General features: G+C 38.1%; 1 protein-coding gene across 1 annotated transcript in view; it reads right to left on the bottom strand.

Moving 5' to 3' along the window:
• The window catches only part of PHF8 (PHD finger protein 8), a 143,886-nt gene that overhangs the window by 84,193 nt on the left and 32,264 nt on the right, over nucleotides 1-27,429 (bottom strand). The window contains 2 exon segments of the mRNA XM_054695897.1: nucleotides 1,156-1,264; nucleotides 1,653-1,738. Of these exon segments, the coding sequence (XP_054551872.1) occupies nucleotides 1,156-1,264; nucleotides 1,653-1,738 (195 nt within the window).

Here is a 27,429-nt window from a genome sequence, read left to right as displayed (position 1 = left end):
CATTAAGATCAAAATCATACCAATTATTCTGATCATAAAGGCATCAAACTAGAAATAAACCATGAAAACAGCAAGAAACCCTCCCACTTCATGGAAATTAAAGACCACCGGATTAAAGAGGAGATCAAAAAAGAAATTAAAAAATACTTTGAGAAGGCAAGCTAGGGAGTGGCGGTCAGGGACCCCATGAAACTTCTGTGGAACTGAGAGAGGGCAAGTTCCGTAGATGAAGGTGAGCTGAAAAGCATGCGCAAGCCAGGCCCTGTGCACATCTGCAATTTGGAGCTGAGATGGGGATCCTCCACTAAGGTGGACTGTGGGCACCAGGAAAGCACACCCACAGGCGCCATTGTTGTTCAGCCAGGGAGTTGAGGATCAAGGACCCCAGGAAACCTCTGTGGAAGTCACTTAAATAATATAGAACATGTATTTCTAAAATGTACATTGTTTTTGGAAAATTTACATTGATTTTATCTGTTATATATTAATGTAATGTCTCTTCCATTTTATTGTAATTCATGTATCAAAAATGGAAAAATGTTTTTTTTTAAATATATCTTAATGTAGACATGGTATGAAGTAGTGTGTATATAATGTTCCATTTAATAAAGTTATCTTTTTTTTAAAAAAAGGAGACTCACTGCTTTTAAATAAATAAAACAAACAATATTAATTTCAAGAAACACACTCCTAAATCATACTTCAATTATAGGAAAACTGAAAATGGTCAAATGAATTAAAAACTAAGCAAAAGAGAGTGCTTTATTCATTAAATGTTTCTAAGTTAATTCCAGTAAATTTTTTTTAAGAAGTTCATCTTAAATTTTTAAGGGAAAAAAACTCTTTATTATTAAAGAAATATGTGAATACTGAAAATTTCTCTCTACAGGAGAATTAAACTTATCTTTAGCACTTCTTCTAGTTCTAGCATTCCTAGAGTACATGTAAATATCCTTTCCTGACAGGTGAAATCTGTCTCCCAATCTATCAAAAGTTTCTACAAGTAGACCTTCATGTATGCGACACATCCAATGAAGCTCTAGCAATGTTTCTCAGAAAATGACTAAATCAGTTCCCAGAGGGAACTCAAGAGTTTTTCTACAGGCTCCCTGAGTCCTGGTATTTGTATGCCTGCCCTTAAAGTAAGGGTTTCACCTGTCAAAGGTCCTACTCCGGAGTTCTCGAATGAACGTAGGGCTCCCAGTCTTCACTGGCTTCCCCTTTTGTGTTTCATGCCCTTTCGATGACACACGGCGTTTTTTCACTAAGCCAGAAAAAGACATGAGACAGTAAGTCAGAATGGTCATAAGCTAGCTGTTGTTTCAAAAATCAAAGGCCTCAGCAGATCCTGCTTCTGTTCTAATCTAACAAATGCTTGGAGCACGTGGAATTAATGAGTTTCTCACAGACTTAAAGTCCCTGGTGAGGACCAGGTGATGCTTTTGGGGAATCCCTAGGAATGCAGGGAGGTGAAGCTCTGTACTTTTGCCCTTTCACAGTGGTGAGGCTGGGTTTCGAGGCCTGAGTAAGTTTCTACTGTTTCCTAAGAGAGACGAATCTGAAGCACTTAGGCAAAGGCAATTTCCCTTCCAAGCTTCCTTGCTTTCTCTCCTCTGGAACACCTTCTCTTGGAAACCCAAAGATCTACTTACTAATAGAGGGCCCATGTAAGACCTCACAGTTGGGGCAGTGGTAGAGATCGATGTCAGCAGCCTTCTCCTCTTCGACACCAACACAACTAGAAAAGAGAAAAGCAGCCAATGTTTATAGAAATTTCATTTTTCATGAAGTCTAGAACTAAGCTGTCCCATACACATGACTATTTTTATATTTAAATTAATTAAACATTCAAATGTAGTTCCTCCATAATACAAGTTACATTTCAAGTGCTCAGTAGACACATGTGGCTAGATGTTACTATGTTGGGCAGATTATCAAACATTTTTGTCAATGCAAAAATTTCTATTGGACCACATTGGTCTAAAACAATTATGACAGAGCTAAAAAATACACAAAGTTTCATTTAGACTCAGAATGGATCAAAATGATAAAATAGGCCTTTCCTGACTACCCTCCCCCTGACAAGGAGAACTAAGAACTATTCATGGACAAGACATCACAAAATATGGGGGTGGAGGAGAGGCTGAAACACTCCCTGCACTAGAGACCATTAAAAGGTTAAGAAAACTGACTGTATTACCCCTACCCCAGGCTGGGTGCAGCACTGCATGAAGAACTCTCCCCTGAGGTCATCCCATCACAATGTGTATGTGCCACACTGGGTTTTGACATTGCTGGAACAGAACGGTAGACTTTGCTTGACTGCTGGGCAAATGGGAAAATATCAAGCAGCTCAATTAGATAATCCTAATATGCATTTATGAGTCACCCACTCTTTAAATCTGCTTTGCTCCCAATGAATGCAGAGAGACATGCAGATGAAATCTTAACCTGTAACTGTCTAGAAACTATTGAAACTGTGTAATCTAGCTGACCAGGTTTGTCAGAGCAAACCCTTTCAGATTCAGTGTGAGCAGTTTTATGGAACAGGGACACTAATGTGCAGGATAGGTAGTGATGACATTTTAGGACACCAAGGTTGCCAAAGCCCTCCCACTAGGGACATCAGCACAGGTTGAACTGATAGCCCTGACCCAAATCCTCTAAGGAAAAGAGAGTAAACATATACAGTGATTTGAAATATTCCTTCATGCTTTTGCATACACATGGTGCCATCTGGAAGGAAAGGGACATCCTTACAGCCAGCAACAAAGACATTAAGCACACACTTGCGATATTGGCCTTGCTGAAAATAGCAGCTTTACTATCAGTTATAACAGTGTTTCATTGTCCCAGCCACCAAAGGGATAGATCTGAAATTGCAAAGGGAAACAGAACAGCTGACTGTGCAATTAAGGCCACTGCTCATTTCTGTTCTCTGGAGAGACTTATCCCTCTCACGAACTTTTATCTCAGTTTGTTACCAAATACACAGACGGGGATAAGGAAAGGGCCCATGAATGGGGTTTTACCAACTTCCACCCAAGTTCCACTTCAAGAATGAACTCACATGGAATGATAATCCTCCCTGAAGTCCTAATTTTCCCAGTGTTGAAACATCTACATGAGGGATCCCACTATGTGAGAGATGCCTTGCTAGAGTCTTTTCTAGAGTACATATAGAAAGGGCTCCTATTTGCAAAGTGGTTCAGCAGATTACCCAAGGTTGCCATTGTTGCGCTAAGAAAAATCTGAAGACTCATTCCCTAAAGCTACTGGTGTTCAATATTGGGGAATCTACCCTTTTATAGCGTGTCAAGTAGATTTTATCCAAATGCCCAGAACAACTTGCAATTATAAGTATCTTTTGCACTTTGTGGATACCTTCTTGGGATGGTTGGAAACATTCCCCCTCAGGACAGAAAGTTTCAGAGATTGCCAAATAAACGCTGAAGGAAATAATTCCTTGCTTGGGATTGTCCAACTTTATTCAGAGTGACAATGGACCTGAGTTTGTTTCAGAAGTCACTCAGAAGGAAAGCAATGCTTTACAGATTACTTGGAAGCTACACACTTCCTGGAGACCATAATCTACAGGACAAACTGAGAAAGAACATCACATAAAAAAAGACTTTGTTAAAAATATGCCAAAAAACCAATTTGCAACTGGGATTTAGTATTTTCCACCACCCTCCTTCAGATAAGCATGGATCCTAGAAGTAGGTGACATTTAAAGCCCTTTGAAATTGTTTTAGAAGACCATTCCAAGCTTCAATTTTGAACACTGCACCAGACACGGAACAAGAATAAAGGATCAAATAATATGTAAAACATATTCAGGAAGTTTTAGCTGTATTTCATAACTTTGCTCTATTTAGGACTTCCATGCATCCAGATTAACTATCACACCTCCTTTCAGATCTGGTGATCAGGTCTTACACAAGACCTGGTAGAGATGCCGAAGCCCAGCTGTAAGAAAAATGGCCTGGTCCTAATGATGTTTTTCTAACCACTCCCACTTCTATAAAACTTTCAGGCATAAAACCCTAGGTGCATCTTTCCAGAATGAAGAAAGTCCTAGAAGGTGATGACTTGGGGACTAAAACCTTGTAGAGTTGTGAACATTTTGAAGACATAGCTAAGAAAAAGACAAAAGTTTAAATATTTCTTCTTCCAGTTTGTTATAAGCTACCCTAGGATTAACTTCTGATTAAACCCTGAAATGATGAGCATAATTTAAAAAAAAAAACATGAGGGAGATCTCCATGTCCATATGTTGTATGTCTGCATGTCTTCTCCTTTGCGTCCACTTGTTCTGGTCTCCAGAGGATACAGAAATTGTTATAGATGGCAACTATAGAAATTTTGAGCACAGAAATACAATAGGAACTGGTCCAAGTAATTCTAGAAAGTGTGGTCTGGGATAATCTGTGGTTAATGAAAATTAATTTAGAACTTAAGTTATGAAAACTAGTTTGGAATTTAATAATTTGGTCTGACATGTATATCTTTGAAGTCGTGCTATGGAACATAATTTTTTTTCTTTTAGTCTATGTCATTTGTCCTGGGTACATGTTCACAGAAAATGCAATCAGAGGTGAACTGCTTAAGTCATTAAATGTCAGATAAAATGGGATTTGGGAAATTAAAGGCTTTGCATGGTTAAGAATTCCAACTGTGGAACTGAAGGAAGTGAAGCTTTGGTAGGGGAAAAAAAAAAACGGTTACTTTTGCAAAGAACTATAAGATAAGAAAGGTCTAATTCTGTTATTATTGTGCTGGTGGAGTCTAGTTGGAGCTTCGAGATCTTAAATTGTCAGTGTTGCATAATTAAATGGTGTTTTCTCTAACACTATGGAACCTCAGTAGGTCCTGAGATCCTCTATAAAATATGTCCCTTTCCTTAGGGGAAAAAGATTAGGTGAATTTGACCTATTTGATATTTATCTGGTAAAATGGAACTTAATGGGAAGCACTGATCCTTGAGACAGTTTCACCTTAGCATACGCACTATTTTTTTTTAAAGATTTACTTATTTATGCATCAAGAACTGGAAACAGGCCAGAAGTGCAGGGGGTGAGAGGATTCACCAGAGACAGAATGGGGAACAGAACAGGCTGACTGACCGAAATACACTGCTGAGGGGAGCAGTGGGCAAAAAAAGGAGAGGTCTGCTATGCCAGGTGGGTAGCTCCCTGGCCGCCTGGGAATCAAACTTGTGCTGCAGACGCTGCGGACAGTTTCACAGTGCAGTACTCAACCACTTGTGCCACCAGGGTGGCCCAGCACATGCATTAATTTTGGTGTTCCAAAATTATGTGAAACTTCTTAAGTATCTGATATGTTCTGATGTGATATTACTTGCCAATTCTGTTTGTTATATTGGGATGTTATAAATTATAATGTTGAACAAATTTCCTTGTTAGTATCAGAGCTTTAATTTTGTAATTTCAGAGTTTTAACATTTACAGAAATCATTTATGGAGAAATTAAGAGAATGGCCTTGGCAAAATTTTGAGAACCATGCTAACTGACACACTCAGTATTTAGAATTCATTACATAGAACTGAATAAATTTAATGTTTTTATTTGAAGACTTACTGGGTTATTTTTGTTTGCTTTGATTCAAGGAAAAAATAATTTTAACCAACCATGATCTGCAGTAATTGCATTTTGTGAGCAGAACTCAATTTTGTTTGCATTTTCTCTCTCTCCCTGATACCATCATAATATGGCATTGTGCAAAATTCCAATAAAGAATTTTGTTTCTTTTTATAGAGAGAATTGCAAATAGATGGCTACAGTTTTCAGGATTTGATTGGAAAGTCACAATTGAGACCTTCTGGTGGTAGAGATTGAGCAGGGCCAAGAAGAAGACACCTTGTCTGTGAGAAAGGCTGCAGAGATCTAACGTAGAATAGTAAAGACTACCATCCTTTCGAGTTCTGGAGACCCCCAAAGAGAAAAAGCATTGGGAACCTCAAGAAGAGGAAATATTCTCAATTTCCCAGAGGTACAAATGTTGCAGGTAGTATCTGGTAAGACTTCCTGTGGCATGGATCCTCAGGCCTGGACAGGCCAAATGCTTAGAGCTCAATCTATTAATAATTTCCCTTACAGAAAGCTCCAACAAAGCCAACAGAAATTCTACTTGGTTATTCTGTCCTATGCATTTATGCAAAATAGATCAAACAGATTTGAATTAGATAAACTTAAAATATATATTGCTATACTATTGAACAGATGAAGGCAAGAGAAAATCATTTTAATAGTAACCTCTCTTAACCATTTTTGAGATATTTTTCTCTTCTAGTTTGAACTGAATGACTGTTTTCTATAAATGGAGGACTTTGCCACAATGACTATGTATGGACAATGTCTCATAACTGATGTTATTTCCTTTGAGTACACTGCAACCCCAAAGAAAATGGTCTTCTAGGCCACACCCTAGCATTCACACATCTGAGTCTTATCATCATAGAAATGGTGATAAAAAATGAAAATTGGGGAAACAGTAAAAGGAACAGTGAGGAGCAACCTCCAAGCTGGAGAATGGTGCTGATAACCAACCTAATGGCTGAAAGTGAAGCTTTCTAAACTTCACCTTTTCAAAATCTACCACGGATGGGGGCTGATGGGAATTAAGGGCAAAGCTGAGTTTAAATGTGTAATTAAACTGCTGAGTCTCTTGGTAGTTAATCCATTGGGCTTCTGGCAGTTAGGCTGCTGGGGCTTTGGCAGTTAAGCCACTCAGAGGAAGGTGTCTGTGGAGAAAATGCCAGATTGCCACATAGAGCTTCACTTTGGCTCTCAGTCTCTGCTCAGTGGATGCTCTTTGGGGTAGAACAGATAATATCTGGCCACACGCCAGCCTGTAAATCCTCTTGCCCTCTCTCTCCCACTGTGTTAATAAAATCTGTTAGTGTTGTTTTGCAACATATGTCTGTTTTGGGGTCATGTTCTGCAGTTGTAAGCACGTGAGTGAGGATGCACCAACTGCATCATCCCCTCCCTAAGTTTCTTCAGTTTCATTTGGAGATTACATAATATGCTAATGAGTGAGTGTTGGTTAACAAGAAAATCAGAGGAGAAATTTAAAAATAACTGGAGCCAAACAAAAAAGAAGACAAGAGCTATCAGAACTGACGGAACTAGCAAAAGCAGTCCTCTAAGAGGTAAGCATATAGGAATACAGGCCTACATGAAGAAAGAAGAAATACTTCAAATAATCAAACCTTATACCTTAAGTAACTAGAAAAAGAATAGGCAAAATCAAAAGTCACTAAAAGGAAGTAATAAAAATTGTGCCAGGAATAAACAGAGTAGAAATTAAAAAGATGGTACAAAAGATCAATGAAATCAAAAGCGAATTTTTGAAAAGCTAGACAAGCCTCCAGCCAGGTTCTCTAAGGGGAAAAAAAACAAACAAGAAAACTCTAATAACTAGAACCAGCTATGAAAAATAAGTTACAGTAGACATCTCAGAAATATGAATTTTATGAGCTACTAAGATAATCTTTATATCCATAAATTGGATAACCCAGAGGAAATGGACACCCTTTGGAAGCATACAACTTTCTAGGACTGAATCTGGAAGAAACAAAAAACAAAACAGGGCAATTATAAGCCAGGAAATTGAAACAATAATCGTCTCCTAGAAAGAAAAAAAAGCCTACAACAAGATGGTTTCACTGGTAAGTTATAGCAAACATTCAAAGCTGAACTAATAACCATTCTTCCCAAACTCAGCCAAAAGACTACAAAAGGAACGATTTGAAAGACATATATTGAGGACATTACTCTGATACCAAAACCAGAAAAGGACATGACACAAAAAAGAAAACTACACATCAATATCCCTTATAAACATAAATGGAAAAATTCCTCAATGAAAGCTACCAATCCAAACTTGACAATACATTAAAAGGATCATCATAGTGAATGAGTAGGGTTTACTCCAGGATGCAAGGATTATTGTTCAACATCCATGTAATTATACCATCAACAAAAGGGGAAAGAATGAGCATATCAATAGACACAGAAAAATACTTGATAAGATTCACCATATTTATGATTAAAAACTCTGAAAGAAAATGGGAACAAAAGAAACACCTCAACATATTAAAGGCTATATATGACACACCCATATTCAATGATGCAGCACTAAAAACTTTTTCTCTATGATAAGGTACAAGACAAAGATGTATACTTTTACCACTACTATTCAACATAATATTGGAAGTTTTAGGTAGAGGAATTAAGCAAGAGAGAGCTATAAAACTAAAAAGCTTCTGTACTGCTAAAGAGACAGTAATCAAACGAAGAGAAATCCTACCAAATGGGAGAAAATATTTGCACATCATACAACTGATAAAGGATTGATACCGAAGATCTACAAAGAGCCTATATAACTCAACAAAAACAAAGTGAACAACCCAGTCAAAAAATGGGTAGAAGAGCTAAAAAGATACTTCTCAAAAGAAGAAACACAAATGGCCAACAGGCATTTGAAAAAATGTTCAACAGCACTAATTATCAGGAAAATGCAAATCAAAACCACAATGAGGGCCTTCCTGGTGGTGCAGGGGTTAAAGACACAGTGCTATCAAGCTAACAATCTATCAGCAGCCACTGAAGGAGGAGATCAATCCCTTGCCAGGGAGCTGACCCACATGGTACAGCAGACCTCTCCTGTCTTTCCCACTACTCTGTGTATTTCAGTTAATCTGCCTGTTCTGGTCCCACTCTGTCTCTGGTGAATCCTCTTACCACCCTGCACCGCTGGCCTACACCCCAGTTCTTTCATGCATGTATAAATAAATCTTAAAAAAACACACACAATGATATACCACCTCACCCCAGTGAAAACGGCCCATATTAAAAAAACTAGCAACAGGGCCTCCCTGGTGGTGCAAGGGTTAAGCACCACACTATGAAGCAATCCACAGCCTCTGCAGCATGAGTTCGATTCCTGGACAGCCAGGAAGAAACCCACATGGCGCAGCAGACCTCTTCTGTCTTGCCCAGTGCTCCCCATCAGCAATGCATTTCAGTCAGTCTTCCTGTTCTGTTCCCCACTCTGTCTCTGCTGAGTCCTCTCACCCCCCGCATCTCTGGCCTATACCCCAGCTCCTGTATGCACAAATAAATAAATCTTAAAAAAAAAACTGGCAACAACAAACGCTGGAGAGGATGTGGAGGTAAAGGAACACTTTTACAGTGCTGGTGGAAATGTAAACTAGTCCAGCCACTATGGAAAGCTGTGTGGAGGTTCCTCAAAACAGTAAAAATCTATCTACCATATGATCCAGCGATTCCACTCCCAGGAATCTACCTAAAGAACATACAAACACTAATTTGAAAGGAAACCTGCACTTCTATGTTTATTGCAGCACTATGTGCAATAAATAAGATATGGAAACAACCTAAATGTCCCCAAACAGACAAATGGATCAAAAAGTTGGGGCACATATACAATGGAATACTACTCTGCAATCAAAAAAGATAAACTTGTGCCATTTGTGGCAACATGGATGGAGCTAGAAGGGATTATGCTAAGCAAAATAAGCCAGAAGGAAAAACACAAACACTGGATGATTCCACTTATCTGTGGAATATATCTGAAACTGACAAAAGGTCAAGAAAAAGATAAAATGTGCAAGCTGACCATAGATCTAAGGCCTTCAACAAGGGAGGGGGATGGAGAGGGGTCAAAACAGGGCTGGGAAAAGTACAAGGGACTATGGTGATGGTTTACAGGTGATATGGTGGTGGGAGAGCTATGGGTCGACACCTGAGGGGAGAAACCAAATACTGTACACAAATGAATGACATAATAAATTAAAATTAAAAAGAGCCATCCAAAGTTGGAAAGAAGATTTAAGATTATCATTATATGCAGACATCATGATAATATACATAAAAATTCCTGAAGACTCCATTAAAAAAACTATTAGAAACAATAAATCAGTACAGCAAAATGGCAGTCTATGAAGTCAATATATAAAAATCTTTCATGTACCTATATGTAAATAGTGAAGTAGAAGAGAAGGAAATCAAGAATTCAATCCCATTTATAATTGCATGAACATTTAAATAACTAGGAATAAACTTAACATGAAGGAACCTAAAGACCAGTACCATAAAAACTGCACGAGTATTTAAAGAAATGGAAGACACTAAAATGCAAAGATTGTCCCTAATAAACAATGTTCATGGATTGAAAAGAATTAACATTGTTAAAATGGCCATCTTAAAGGGTTACTGATATTTTCTCTTTCCATTCTGACTCCTGTTGGGTCCCTGGGTGAATGAACAGTATTCCCAATATGCAATTAAGTTTAATTTTGTAAAAACATTTTAATTTTTCTGTCTTAAGGGGTCACTTAAAATGAGAGTTTGGTATTTTTGGGAATTTCCCAACTGGCTATGTGTGCCATTTTCTGAATATCTCTAATCTATTACATACATATTATACCTTTCTTACTGAGAAAGCCCCTTTTGGGTGATGGGTATCAGGGCTTTTTTCCATTTTCCCCATTAAACAACTGAAATTTAAATAAGGTAAAAACAGATAAAATTAATATTAATAATATTTTAGTTAACCAATAGACACAATATTATTTCAACATACAATAAAAATTTTTAAAGTTAAGATATTTCACTTTATTAAATGAAAAGAGTATTTATTTTATAGTTAACAGAGGTTTTTTGAGTAAAGGATTACAGGTAATCATTTTCCTTCCCATTTTTTCTGTATTGTCTAGTTTCCCACAATGTTCTATAAGTAACAAGTGTTGCTTATTTCATAATGTAATATTTTAAAATGATTTAATTTTGAAATTTTGAGTTTGCATGTATGAGAGGTGGTACTCTCACAAACTAAACCCTTCCTCACCTAAGAAGTCAGCAGCAGCTCTCTAAGTAACTTCTAGTTAAGATCATACTCCTAAAGTATTTGGTCACAGGGAGCATAAAAACAGGGCAGAACTCCAACTCTTTCAGGCAAGATCATGCTCATAAGCCAACTTCCTGCAAACTGAAACCCACCCAAATGCTAGTACTATGCCTGTAAACCTGCTGCATAACAATAAATTGAGGATATAGCCATCAACTTGGTAAAAACTTTGCTTGAAAAGGACTCAGATAAGGGGCCTCCCTAGTGACACAAGGGGTTAAGCACCTCACTAGGAAGCAATCTGCAGCATGACTTTGATCCCCTGCCAGCCAGGGAGCAACCCACGTGGCCTAGCAGACCTCTCCTGACTAGCCCGCTGCTCCCCTCAGGCAGTGTACTTCAGTCAATCTGCCTGTTCTGTTTCCCACTCTGTCTCTGGTGAATCCTCTCACCCCACCATCTCTGCACTGCACCCCAGGTCTTGTATGCATAAATAAATAAATCTTAAAAAAAAAAAAGACTCAGATAGGGCCTCCCTGTTGGTGCAGGAGGTTGAGCGCAGCACTGTGAGGCTGTCCATGGCCTTTGTGGCGCAAGTTCGATTCCCAGCTGGCTGGGGAGCAACCCACATGGCGCAGCAGACCTCTCCTGTCTCACCCGCTGCTCCCCTCAGCAGTGTATTTTGGTATATCTGCCTGTTCTGCTCCCTACTCTCTCTGGTGAATCTTCTCACCACGACTCTGGCCTATGCCCCACTTCTTTAAAAAAAAAAAAAAAAAAAAGGACTCAGATACCCTATGTAAAGTTCCTGGTGATAGTGCGCAGAGTCTGGTACAGAGTAAGTAGTCAATAAGAGTTAATATTTTTTCACCCAGTCTAGAATTCACCCTTCAACTGCCTAAACCTTTAAATACATTCCCCAGACCTTGTAGTATTAACCCACTTCTCTGGACTACACGCCTTCTGTTTTATACATGCTCCTCTTCGATAGTTCTCAAGAAGGAAGTTCTACCAGTCATCTCTTTTATGAATTTTCACTCCAAATAGCTGTGTGATTTCTCTATTCTAAACATCCACTGCTCATCAACCTTTCCAGCTTTTCTAGTGTATGCTCAGTAACCCTAATCCTTGGTAAATATTCACAATACCATCAACAAAACCCTCTGTCATCCTGACTTAAATGAATAGTTTCTCCTATTAGAAAACCATTTTCTCTATACCAGTGTGGCCCATAGAATATTGCTAGTCCAGGATGTCCACTCTCACCACTGATTTTCAATATAATACTGAAGTCCTAGCCAGTGCAATAAGACAAGAGAGAGACATACAAGGAATCCAAATAGGAAAAGAAGAAGTCAATCTATCACTATTTGCAGATGATATGATAATATACAGAGAGAACCCCAAAAACTCCACAGAAAAACTAATTAAACTCATCAATCAGTTCAGTAAAGTGGCAGGATACAAAATCAACACGCAAAAGTCAGTAGCCTTCCTATACACCAACAATAAATCTGAAGAAGAAGAAATAAAAAAAAAAATCCCTTTTACTATTGAAACAAAAAAAAATCAAATACTTGGGAATAAATCTAACAAAAAGAGGTAAAGGACCTATACAAAGAAAACTATAAAACACTGTTAAAAGAAATAGAAGAAGACACAAAGAAATGGAAAGACATCCCCTGCTCATGGATTGGGAGAATAAACATTATTAAAATGGCCATCCTACCAAAGCAATATACAGATTCAATGCTATTCCAATAAAAATTTCAATGTCATTCTTCAAAGAAATAGAACAATTATTGATGAAATTCATATGGAACAACAAAAAACCCCCAAATAGCCAAAGCTCTCCTGAAAAAAAAAAGAAGGGAATGGAGACATCACACTCCCAGACTTCAAACTTTACTACAAAGCCATAATCATCAAAACTGCATGGTACTGGAACAAGAACAGACACACAGACCAATGGATTCGAATAGAAAATCCAGAAATAAACCCACAGATTTATGGTCAACTAATCTTTGACAAAGGAGGAAAGAATATGCATTGGAGCAAAGAAAGTTTGTTCAATAAATGGTGCTGGGAAAACTCGGTCGCTACATGCAAAAGAATGAAGCTTGACTACTACCTCACACCATGCACAAAAATCAACTCAAAATGGATTAAAGAACTTGACATAAGACCTGAAACCATAAAATACATAGAAGGAAATATAGGCGAAACACTACATGATATGCACCTCAAAGACATCTTTACAGACACATCACCCAAAGCAGTGATAGTGAAGGCAAAGATCAACAGCTGATGGGCCTCCCCGGTGGCGCAGTGGTTGAGCGCTGGGTTGCGAAGCTGCCAGCAGCCTCTGCGGTGCCAGTTCGATCCCAGGCTGCTCCCCGGCCACCAGAGGAGGGTCTCACATGGCGCGCAGACCTCTCCTGCCACCCGCTGCTCCCCTCAGCAGTGTACTTCGGTCCTTCTGCCTGCTCTGCTCCCCGCTCTGGCTCTGGTGAATTCTCTCACCCTCCCGCACTTCTGACTGTACCCAGTGCTTGTATAAATAAATAAATAAATCTTTAAAAAAAAAGATCAACAGCTGGGACTACATCAAATTAAAGAGCTTCTGCACAGCAAAAGAGACAATAACAAAAACAAAGAGAAACCCCACCAACTGGGAGAACATTTTTGCACCCAACACTAATGATAAAGGACTGATCACAAAAATCTGCAAAGAGCTGATGAGACTCAACAACAACAAAGAAAATAATCCTGTCAAAAAATGGGCAGAAGAGCTAAAAAGAAACTTCTCTGAAGAGGAAATGCAAATGGCCAACAGGCATATGAAAAAATGTTCAACATCACTTGTCATCAGGGAAATGCAAATCAAAACTACCATGAGATACCATCTTATACCAGTGAGAATGGCACATATTAAAAAAACTAGCAACAACAAATGCTGGCGAGGGTGTGGAGAAAAAGGAATTCTCCTGCACTGTTGGTGGGAGTGCAAACTGGTCCAACCACTACGGAGAGCTGTGTGGATATTTCTTGACCTACTAAACATAGAGCTTCCATATGATCCAGCAATTCCACTCCTAGGTATTTACCCAGAGGACACAGAAACATCAATTCCAAAAAGCACCTGCACCCCTATGTTTATAGCAGCACTATTTACAATAGCTAAGAATTGGAAACAACCCAAATGCCCAAAAATAGATGACTGGATCAAGAAGATGTGGTACATATATACCATGGAATATTACTCAGCATTCAAAAAAGATAAACACATGCAATTTGCAGCAACATGGATGGCGCTGGAAGGGATCATGCTTAGCGAAATAAGCCAGAAAGAAAAAGAAAAATACCAGATGGTCTCACTCATAGCAGGAATCTAGAAAACTTAAATAAGGGACCAGGAAAAAGAATAACTATAAGAAAGAAAATATCAAAATCAACAAATAACTATGAACAAGAGACACTCGATGGGGGGTGGGGGGCGGGGAAAGGAGGGCTTGGGGTAAAAATAAGGGGGTTGTAATTGTATGGGGAATATAAAAATAAAATTGAAATAAAAAAAAAGAATATTGCTAGTCCATGAGCTGTTTGCTTCAGGTCTATTAATGAGGTAAGTATATAAAGTGAAAGTAAGTGTACAGAAAATTCTACAGCAATTGGCAAAATAATTTTATGCCTAATAATAAAAAATCGGGTTTGTATTTTGCATAGCTTTTTGTTTATACCATTTTTCTAGTAAGTCATCTTTTTTATTTTAAACACATTGGTCAGCTATGGATTTAACATTTAAAAAACACCCTGGTCCTTTACCATAGAAAGTCTAAGAAGCACTGTCAGGTAGAAGCTGTACATTTGCCCAGTCTCTTACAATTCAGGGTTGTGCTAGGGATAGACATCCCCCTTAAGCTTCAGCGAGACTTCAAGATCATCTCCCCTCTATCTTTGTATAAGATGTCCTGCAGTTTCGTATCATCTAGCCATACGACTCATTCCTCCTCTTCAATGTGAACTACTTATCTTCCCACATATCCACTTCATTTACTAAATAACCTACTCACAGATTCCCCTCTCTACCTCAAATCCTACCAACATTCCACATGACATCAATAACAGTACAAACTCCTGGCAGTACAGCAAGATGGCCACAAAGTGATGATACTGGGCACACCTTCTCAATATACTCACAACTAAATTGCAACAGAGCAAAATCAATAAACCCTGAGGAATAAATGGATACTTACAGCACAGATCAATAAAAAACAGTCTGGTAGAAGTAGGTTGGGTAGGAAAAACTATAACTCTACTATGTTTGCTGCAATACCAGGATAGGACAACTCATGAGAGGGATGAGCAGCAACTACATGGAGCCCCCCTGAAGCTCTTAACTCAGAGGCCCATATCCACATGAGGAATTTGGAGACTCAGCACTGTCCTGGATAAGGGGGTATATAGAGTTAGCACTCAGGCTACAGGATGCATGATTGGAGAACTACAGGAATGGGGTGAGAGTGATGATTACTTGCCTGAGGTTGAGACTCCCAGGATTGAACAGCTGGAGCCCAGTTGGATTAACTGTGTCTCCTCATAGAAGAGGCTGTTATTTCAGCAGGAGGATGTGATATTCGAAACACCTGCCTTACCTCCACCAAAGTCCTAATCCAAGACAACTGAGTGCTTTCACAAACCAGAGTTTAAGCACGTGGATATTAAAAACAGAAGCAAGCATCCCAGGGTAGACTCTACTGGAAAAGGAAAGAGATAAACTCCCAGTTTGTGTACCCTGTGCTGCAGCTAGAGTTCAAATACAGCCTAGAGATTGAGGTTTGCATAAGAGTAGGCCTAAGATTAGACCAAAGAATTGGCCTCAGGGAGGGATCCAAACTGTGAATCTGCACCACACAACTCTGGTCCTGCACCACAATAGGAAGCTTGAATCCCTGAAATTCACTGGAGGTGACCTTTAGGTTCCTGATCTCCCGAAGTTCCTTTCTATAGATTTTCCCTTGCCAATACCAGTTCCCTGACCATCTGCACAGGTGTGAACGCCAGCAGTCTGAAAGTGTATCACTATTCCAACCCATAAAAACGAAAAATGAAAACAAGGAAGAAAATAACACAAATGCTAGAATGAAAAACCTTGAAAGAAACCAATCCAGCAGATCTGTGCAATAAACCTGAAGAGGACTTTAAGGTAACAGTTCTAATAATGCTTACTGAATAAAACAATAGATGATGTAAAACAGGAACAGAAGGCCTCCCTGGTGGCTCAAGGGGTTAAGACACAACCTATGAAGCTATCTGCAGCCACTGCAGCACGAGTTCGATGCCCGGCCAGGGAACTACCCACATGGCACAGCAGACCTCTCCTGTCTCACCTTCTGCTCCCCTCAGCAGTGTATTTCAGTCAATCCACCTGCTCTGTTCCCCACTCTGTCTCTGGTGAATCTTCTCACACCCCCCACACACCTCTGGCCTATACCCCAGTTCTTGTATGCATAAATACATATATCTTTAAAAAAAAACACGAACAGAATAGACACTGAGAAAATAGGACACTGCTACAATTACAACTACTGATGGTCCAAAATACTTTAACTGAAATAAAAAACATAATGTAGGACCTCTACAGAAGATGAAAGGAAGTATTGAAGAGAATTTAGTGAGTTAGAAAGCACAAATACACAAATAGAACAAGAATTTTAAAAAATAAAAAGAATTAGGATAACCTAATGAGAAATAAGATACATATTATGAGGGTCCCAGAAGGAGAAATACATAGAAAATTTACTTTAAAAAAATTTCTGAGAACCATCTCAACATAGGAAATGAACAGAGGTCCTCATTCAAGAGCCTCAGAGTTTTAAACAACATAATACCTACAGACAAGACACACTCTAGCACAATTTATAATAAAACTAGTGAAAATCAATGACAAGGACAGAATATTAAAAACAGCATGAGAAAAAAGAGTATCTGATCTGGAAACATCAATTAAACTGTCCATGGGCTTTTTAGTAAAACCTTACATACAAGAAGGGAATGGCAAGAAATATTTGAAGTATTCAAAGAAAAAGATTTCCAAACACAAACCTTTAACACTCACAAGATTAACATTAAAGACAAAACAGTAAGGAGTTTTGGTGAAAATCAAAATCTAAAAGAATTTATAAACAAGCTGCAATTAAAGAACTAAAAGGGTTATCATAAATCAACAGACCAACAAATCTAGAGATAACAGAAACCTAAACTATATAAGATGGAGAGGAGGAGTGAAACAATGTGGCCCATAAAAAGGAATTTGAGACCAGAGGGTCCAAAGGACCAAATAAATAGCCCATTTATACTAACTTCAGTAGACTCTTCAAACCAAAATCAATATAAGTTAACACAAAAGGCAATGGAAAGGGAACCTAAATAAAACATAAAATAAAAATGTCAAAAAAATAAAAAGATAAACAAAAAAATATTTAAACAACAAAATGGCAATGAACATTTACATCTCAGTAATAAGCTAACATATAAATGGCCTGGAACTCACCAGTTAAAAGTTATAGAGTGGGGCCTCCCTGGTGGCACAGAGATTAAAGTCTCAGTGCTTTATTGCCAGCCACTGCAGCATGAGTTCAATCCCACATGGTGCAGTAGACCTCTCCTGTCTCACCCACTACTCCCTTCATCAGCGAATTTCCTTAGATCCACCTGTTCTGATCCCCATTCTGTCTCTAGTAAATCCTCTCACCCTCACCCCACAACTCTGCCTACACCCTAGTTCTTGTATGCATAAAGTAAATCTTTTAAAAAAATAGTTATAAAGTGAGTGAACAGTTTTCTTTTTTTTTTAGAAGATTTATTTATTTATGCATACAAGAACTGGGGTACAGGCCAGAGGTGTGGGGGTGTGAAAGGATTCACCAGAGACAGAGAATGGAGCAGAACAGGCGAAATGACCGAAATACACTGCTGAGGGGAGCCACAGGCGAGTCCAGAGAGGTATGCTGTGCCATGTGGGTCACCTCCCTGGCCCGGGATCGAACCCATGCTGCAGTGGCTGCAGACAGCTTCACAGTGTTAAACTCCTGTGCCACCAGGGAGGCCCCTGAACAGTTTTCAAAACAAAGTCCAACCTTTTGCTTTTAAGAGGAAAATCCATTTTACCAACATAGACAAGCACAGAATTAGAGTTAAAGGCTAGAATAAAATCTTACAACCAGGGCCTCCCTGGTGGCGCAAGGGGTTAAGCACCGCACTATGAAGCAATCCGAAGCCTCTGCAGCATGAGTTCAATCCCTGGCCGCCAGGGAGCAACCCACATGGCACAGCAGGCCTCTCCTGTCTGTCCCACTGCTCCCCTCAGCAGTGTATTTCACTCAGTCTGCCTGTTCTGCTCCCCACTCTGTCTCTCGTGAATCCTCTCACCCCCCGCATCTCTGGCCTATACCCCAGTTCTTTTATGCATAAATAAATCTCTAAAAAAAAAACCTTACAACCAAATGGCAATCAAAAACATTAGGAAGAGCTATGCTTGTATAAGATAGAGACAGAAATCACATTTTGATTAAGGATCTAATACAATAAGAAGAAACAACACTTATAAATATATGTACCATATGATGGAACACCAAGATACCTAAGACAATTACAAAGAGAACTAAAGAGAGATATTGACAACCACGCAGTAATGGTAGGGGATATTAATACTCCATTTACAATTATGGATAAACCAATGATACTGACAATAAATAAGGAACAATAGCCTTAAATGAGGCACTAGATCAAATAGGCTTAATAAGAATATATATAACACTCCAGTCAAAAAACACTTGATACACTTTTTTTCCCAACTACACATGGAACATTTCCAAGAACATGTGACACGTTGGAATACAAGTCAATTGTCAACAAAACTACAAAGATAGAAATCATACCAAAAGTACTTTGCAAACATAATGCCATATAGCTAGAAATCAACAATTTAAAAAAAAACAGAAAAAAGCATCATTACAAGGAGAGTAAACAATATGTTTATTAGCTATTGGATAAAAGAGGAACTCGATACAAAAATCAAAATATGCCTTGAAACTAATGAAAATGAGGATACAAGCTATCAGAATTTATGGGATTCAGTAAAAGTGATCTTAAGAGGGAAAATAATTGCAATATAGGCCCACTTAAAGAAACAATATAAATCCCAAATAAACAATTTAATAATACACATAAAGCAACTTGAAAAAGAGGAACAAACAAGACCCCAAATTACAATAGAAGGAAAGAAATAATAAAAAGAAATGTAGAAATAAATGATAAAGACATCAAAAAGATTATACAAAAGATTAATGAAACTGAGTTTATTCTTTGAGGAGATAGATAAATTTTAGTTAGGTTAACAAAGAAAAAGAGAAAGTATTAATAAACAGGATCAGAAATGAGAAATTGCCACAGATGGCAGAAAAATAGAATCATAAAAAACAACTCTGATCAACTATATGGCAATAAATTTGATAACCTTGAACAAATTGGACAAATTTCTAGATCAATACAGTTTACCAAGAAAAAAAACCAGAAAGAAACAAAAGAGTTGTTTAAACTGATCAAACTGATCACAAGCATGTAAATTGAAACAGCAATAAAAAAATCTCCCCAGAAACAAAAGCTCATGGACAATTTACAAATGAATTCCACCAAACCTTAAAAAAAAAAACAAACTTATGCCCATATTGCTCAAACTCTTTCTAAAAATCCAAGAGGGTAAACTTCCCAATATATCTTATGATGCTAAATTATCTTATCTTACTATGAAACCAGATAAAGACTGCATAAGAAATTTATAGACAAAATTCCTAATAATCATTGATGAAAATATCTTCAACAAAATACTAGCAAATTAAATTTAACAATATATCGGGGTCTTCCTGGTGGCCTAGGAGTTAAGGTTCAGCACTATCACTGCTACAGCCTGAGTTCAATCCCGGGCTAGGGAGCTAACCCACATATGGCACAACAGACCTTTCCTATCTCAAACCAAATAAGGGAAAAGGAAAAAAAATAATTATAATAAATTAAAAAACAAAATAGGCAATTATTAATCAAAGACACTCTACATGGGGGGGGGAGAGGGATCAAAACAAGGGAGGGAAGAACACAAGGGACTAGGGTGACAGATGGTGCATGGGTGAACTGGTGGTGGGAAATTTTATGGGGACTACACCTGAGAAGAGAAAGCATGCACTGTACAAAAAGTAAGAATGATAGAAAATATATATATATAAATTATATATATATAATAATAATAAAATGGTGCTGGAAAATGATGCGATATTTTTCTTTTTACTTCTGACTTATTTTACTGAGCATATTTCCTTCTAGCCTCACCCATGTTGCTGTGAATGGCATCAAGTTATCTTTTTTGATTACTGAATAGCAATATGCACCACATTATTTTGATCCAGTCATCTATTCTTGGGCATTTGGGTTGTTTCCAAATCTTACCTATTATAAATAGTGCTGCAATAAACATAGGGGTACAGATATCCTTTTGAATTAATGTTTTTGTGTCCTTCTGGTAGATCCCTAGGATTATAGGAGGAATATATAAGAACCAAATAAGGAATCAGAGAAATACAAATAACAATAAAAAACAAAATAAACAAGCAACTATAAATCAGAAACATTCTTGAGGTGGGGGAAGGGGATCAAAACAAGAGGGGAAGAGCACAAGGGACTATGTTGATGGTGCATGGGTGAACTGGTGGTGGAAATTATATGGGGACTACACCTGAGGAAAAAAAGTAAACATTGTTCAAAAATGAACAATGATGTATTAAAATACATATAAATAAATATTGTTTTTAAATGGTGCTAGGAAAAATAGAAGACCACAAGTAAAAGAATGAAGTTGGATCACTCTCTAACTCTATACACAAAAATAAAATTCCAAATGGATTAAAGATCTAGACGTAAGATGCAAGAATAAAATACACAGAAAAAAATATTACATGACATAAATGACAGATATGTCTTTGGAAAAGACCACTACGTAAGGGAAATAAAACCAAAAATAAAAAATTCTGATTTCCTAGAATTAACATTTTACTCAGTAAAAGACAATGTAAGTAGGCTTTTTAGACAGTCTTAGAGATTTATACACCACACAATAAACAAGGGATTAATACCTATGAGGTTTCTGCTAATTTGGTTGGTTCTGACTGGGTTTTGTGGTAGATCACAAGGCCTCTTGTGATCTGGGTGGGGTGGGGTTCACAGGGTCTGCAAGGGCTCTGGTTGCTTTGGCACCCTCCTGACATCAGTCCGTGGTCTCACTTGTCTGGGTAGCACTGGTTGGCTACTGGTTGGGCCTACAGAGGCTTTGTGACTTACCATGAGATCCCCACCAGCACCCACAGCCTGGTAAGACCATAAACCTGGGAGTAAGCCAGGGAGTAAGCTTACTCAGGGAATAAGCCAGAACGGTCAGAGGCCTCACAACATCCCAGGAGACACAGCCGGTACCTCACCCAGAAAGGTGAGAACCCTTGACCAGTAAAGGGAAGGAGCCATGCCCAGAGAAAACCCACATACAGCAACTGTATTCCACTGCTAATAATGGATGGAAGGAAAAATCCAACAAATGGCAACATGAGTCTTCTAACAAACAGTACAAAACAGAGAGAACAAATCTCGAGAATCCAAATTCATAAACATGGAAGCTATGTTCTCCCTATCAGATACAGAGTTTAGAATAGCAATGACAAAGAAATTCAAAGAAATAGAAGAAAACTCAGAAAAACAAATGAATGTCCTTAGAACCGAAAACAATGAATTGAAGACAGATAATGAAGCTTTTAATAAGATAAAAATGGGATTTTCATGATTTCAAAAGAAAAATTCTGGATATGAAAAATTAGAGGGTCACAGAAGTAGAATAGATAAAGTGGAAGAACGAATCAGTGTAATGAAGATGCAAACATACAAAGAATATGGGTAGAGAAGAAAAGAGAAATGAAATTTAAAAAATGAATAAACATTTTGAGAACTATCCCATTCAATGAAAAAAGGCAAGATAAGAATAATGGGAAGACCAGAAGGGGAAAAGAGAAAGGAACAGACAATGTCTTTAAAGAAATAATGGAGGAGAACTGTGTGGAACTGAGAAAGGGCCATCCCCGCAGTCAGAGGTGAGGTGAAAAGCATGCACAAGCCAGGCCCTGCGTCTGGCCAAGAGTTGGACCCCAGAGGGGGATCCAGAGATTTGGAGCCCAGGGGGCAATCCAGCCACCTCAGGGGCAAACCAGAGGCCATTTTCAAGACAGGGAGCTTTGCATCAGGACCTCACCAAAACTGTGTGGAACTGAAAAAGGGCTATCCCCACAGCCAGAGGTGGGCTAAAAAGCATGCACAAACCAGTCCCAGCAACTGGCCTTGCATTGGAGCTCTGAGGGGGATCCAGTGATTTGGAGCCCAGGGGGTGACCAAGGGCACCAGGAAGTGCCTCCCAGAGGCCATTTTCAAGACAGAGCTTTACATCAGGACCTCATCATAACTATGTGGAATTGAAAAAGGGCTATCCCCAGAAAGAGGTGAGCAGCAAAGCACACGCAAGCCAGGCCCAGCATCTGACCCAAGTTGAAGCCCATAAGGGGATCCAGTGATTAGGTCCCCTAGGGGTGATCCAACCACCACCACAGCAGACTGTGGGACCTCAAGACCCACCTCTGGAATAAATACCAAGGGAGGGGATTTTCAGGGACAGTGACCATTAACATATCCATAGACCACTGCCCTACTGGAATTCTGGCATAACAGTTTTGGACACCATTGGGCCACCAATTTCCAACATCCCAGAAGGAGCACACCAAAGAGACGCCGGCTAGAACCAGTGACACAGTGTCCCAACGCATAGGACAAATTAGAAAAACAGGGAGAAGAACAATTACAAGCAACTAAGCAAGTCCTCAAAGAAAAGACACTCCACAAAGAGAAAATCAAACACCAGATTGCAACAACAGTGACTTGAAAGAACTTCTGAGTCTTCCCAATAGAGAATTTAAAATTGCCATGATTAAAAAACTGAAAGAAGTCGAAAAGGAAAAGAATGATGTGGGAAAAATAATCAACGATCAGAAGAATGAAACTCAGTCCCTTAAAGAGGGAAGTGAAAGAAATGCAAGAGATCAAAAGATCAATGGAGGAGCTAAAGACCTCTGAGAAAAGCACTGAAAGCAGAATAGATGAAATGGAAGAATGAATAAGCACTCTCAAAGACACAGACGTGAAAAGAACCAAAACAGAAAAGGAAAGAGAAGTACGAAAGAAAAAGAATGAAGAAAGACTTCAGGAACAACCTGACTCCATGAGGAAAGGAAATATAAGAGTTCTAGGAATCCCAGAAGGAGAGGAGAGAGACATAGGAACAGAGAAATTAATTCAAGGAGATAACAGAAGAGGACTTCCCAAACATGAAGAAAGAGCTGAAAATAGACATACAAGAAGCAAGACCACCACCAAACTTCCTTGATGAAAGGAAAAATACAGCAAGACACAAAATAGTAAAGCTCCCAAGAATCCAAGATAAGGAAAAAATAATGAAGCTGACAAGAGGGAAGAAACAGATAACATGCAAAGGAAAGCCAATCAGGCTGACATCATACTTCTGCAAAGAAACACAATAGTCAAGGGGAGAATGGAGGGAATAGTCAACAAACTCCAAGACAAGTGCCAACAAAGAATACTTTATCCTGCAAAGCTTCCCTTACTCTATGAAGAGAGTACAAGGAACTTCTCAGACAAACAGAAACTCCAGAATTTCTTTATGACTAAACTACCCACTCCAAAAAATACTACAAGGAGTCATAAAGCTGGATGCAACAGAGGGATGAATAAGAACAGAACAGAACAAAAAATAAAACCACAAAAAGACAAACAAAATGGCAAATACAGAGGCTAACATATCAATATTAACTCTAAATGTAAATGGGATAAACTCTTCAATAAAAAGACACAGAGTCACAGGCTGGAGTAAGAAACAAAACCCAACCGTCTGATGTCTCCAGGAAACACATTAAACTGCAAAAGATAAAAAAAGACTGAAAGTAAAGGATGGAAAATAATCCTACAAGCTAATGGACCAAAAAAAGAAGGCATGAACAGCTATACTTATATCAGATAAAACGACTTCAAACTCAAAAAGGTAAAAAGAGACCGAGATGGTCACTACATTATGATTAAGGGGACAATACATCAAGAAGACATAACACTCATTAACATATACTCACCAAATGAAGGAGCACCAAAATATATCAGACAACTTTTATCATCTCTGAAAACAGACATAGGAGAAAATACATATGTAGTAGGAGACTTCTACACACCACCATCAACAATGGATATAGATCAACAAGACAAAAAATAAGTAAGGACACTAAAGCTCTAAATAAGGACCTAGACCTCATGGGCTTATCAGACATCTATAGAAGACTGCACCAAAAAAATCTGAGTACACATTTTTCTCAAGTGAACATGGATCATTCTCCATATTGATCACATACTGGGACAAAAAAAAAAAAAACATCAACAGATACACTAAGATTGAAATCACACCAACTATCTTCTCTGAACATGAAGGCATCAAACTAGAAATAAACCATAAAAAGAAGGCAAGAAACGCTTCTACCTCATGGAGACTGAAACCCACACTACTATAAGACCACTGAACTAAAGAGGAGATCAAAGAAGAAATTAAAAAATACTTTGAGTTGAACAACAATGAGGACAACTATTTCCAGAATGTATGGAATACAGCAAAAGCAGTAATAGAGGAAAATATATAGCAATACAGGCTCACATCAAGAAATAAGAAAAAACTCAAAGAAACAACCTAATATCCCATCTCAAAGAATTCGAAAAAGACCAACCAAATAAAAAAAAAATAATCCCTAAACCTGCAGAAGAAAGGATATAATAAAAATCAAAGCAGAAATAAATGAAATAGAAACTAAAAAAAATCCAAAAGATCAATGAAACTAAAAGTTGGTTCTTCAAAAAAATAAATAAAATAGACAAACCCCTAGCCAGGGTCACAAAGGAAAAATGGGAGAAAGCACAAAGGGATCACAACAAAAGAGGAGAAATCACAACAGACACAGAAACTACTATGAACAGTTATATTCAAACGAGTTCAACAATCTAGAAGAGATGGACAAATTCCTAAAACTTTACAATAACCCTAAGCTAGATAAAGAAGGAATAGAATACCTAAACAGACCAATTACAAGCAGTGAGATTGAAATGGTAATCAAAACCCTCCCCAAAAACAAAAGCCTAGGACCAGATGGATTTACAAATGAATTTTACCAAACATTCAGAAACGAACTAGTGCCAATCCTACACAAACTCTTGCACAAAATTGAGAAGGGATAATACCAAACATGTTCTATGAAGCCAACATTACACTAATACCAAAACCAAACAAGGACAACACAAAAAAAGAAAATTATAGGGTCAATCTAATGAATTCTGATGCAAAAATACTCAATAAATTTTAGCTATCAGAATCCAACAATGTATCCATAAGATAATTCACCACAACCAAGTAGGATTTATTCCAGAGACACAAGCATGGTTCAACATCTGAAAATCAATCAATGTAATCCAACACATCAAATAAATAAAAATAAAAACCATATGATAATCAATAGACGCTGAGAAAGATTTTGACAAAGTACAACAACGATTTATGATAAAGGCCCTTGAAATTCTTGGGATACAAGGAACATACCTCAACATCAGAAAGACCATCTATGACAAGCCCACAGCCAATATCGTTCTCAATGGTGAAAAGTTGAAAGCATTTCCATTAAGATCTAGAACAAGACAAGGATGACCACTCTCACTGCTGTTTTTCAATATAATACTGGAAGTCCTAGCCAGAGCATTAAGACAGGAGAAAGACATACAAGGAATCCAAATAGGGAAGGAAGAAATAAAACTATCACTATTTGGAGATGATATGATAATATAGATAGAGAACCCCAAAAACTCCACAGAAAAACTTATCAAACTAATCAACCAGTTTAGTAAAGTAGCAGGATACAAAATCAACACACAAAAATCAGTAGCTTTCCTATATACAAGCAATCAATCTGAAGAAGAAATCAAGAAAACCATCCCTTTTATGATTGAAACAAAAAAACACATACTTGGGAATAAACCTAACAAAAGAGGTGAAAGACCTATACAAAGAAAATTGCAAAACAGTGTTAAAAAAATAAAAGAATACACAAAGAAATGGAAAGACATCCCCTGCTCATGGATTGGAAGAATTAACATTATTAAAATGTCCAGTGGTGGACCTCCCCAGTGGTGCAGTGGGTTGAGCACAGTGCTGTGAGACTGTCTGCAGCCTCCAAATCAACAGTTCAATTCCTGTCCAGCCAGGGAGACTCTCACATGGTGTGGCAGACCTCTCCTGTCTCAGCCACTGCTCCCCTCAGCAGTGTATTTTGGTCCTTTTGCCTATTCTGCTCCCTGCCCTGTCTCTGGTGGATTCTCTCACCCTCCTGTGATTCTGGCCTGAACCCCAGTGCTTGTATGAATAAATAAATCTTTAAAAAAAGGAGTTTAAAAAAATGTCCATCCTACCAGGGGCAATCTACAGATTCAATACAATTTCAATAAAATTCACATGACATTCTTCAAAGAAATAGAACAAATATTGATGAAATTCATATGAAGCCACAAAAAAATCCCGAATAGCCAAAGTTCTCCTGACTAAAAAGGAAGGGAATGGAGGGATCACACTCCCACACTTCAAACTATACTACAAAGCCATAATAATAAAAACTGCATGGTACTGGAACAAGAATGGACACACCAACCAATGGAATAAAATAGAAAACCCAAAAATAAACCCACAGATTTACAGTCAAGTTATCTTTGACAAAGAAGCAAAGACTATGCAATGGAGCAAAGAAAGTTTGTTCAATAAATGGTTCTGGGAAAACTGGGCCACTACATGCAAAAGAATGAAGCTTGACTACTACCTCATACCAGGCACAAAAACCAACTCAAAATGGATTAAATAACTAGACTTAAGACCTGAAACCATAAAATATATAGAAGGAAATATAGGCAAAACACTACATGACATACACCTCAGTAATATCTTTAAAGATTCATCACCCAAACCAGTGATAGTGAAGGTAAAGATAAACAGCTGGACTACATCCAATTAAAGAGCTTCTGTACAGCAAAAGAGACAGTAACCAAAACAAACAGACACCCCACCGTTTGGGAGAAAATTTTTGTTACACACACTAATGATAAAGGACTGATCACAAAATCCTACAAAGAGCTGACAAGACTCAACAAAAACAAAGTAAATAACCCAGTCAAAAAATGCACAAAAGAGCTTAAAAGAAACTTCTCCAAAGAGGAAATGCAAATGGCCAACAGGCATATGAAAAAATTTTCCAACATCACTTGTAATCAAGGAAATGCAAATCAAACTACAATGAGATACCATC

The sequence above is a fragment of the Talpa occidentalis genome, unplaced genomic scaffold (genome assembly GCF_014898055.3).
Source record: "Talpa occidentalis isolate TD23 unplaced genomic scaffold, MPIMG_talOcc4v2.1 talOcc4.15, whole genome shotgun sequence".
NCBI classification, from domain to species: Eukaryota; Metazoa; Chordata; class Mammalia; order Eulipotyphla; family Talpidae; genus Talpa; species Talpa occidentalis.
The sequence above is the reverse complement of the archived record's forward strand: the minus strand, read 5'-3'. Positions and strand labels throughout refer to the sequence as shown.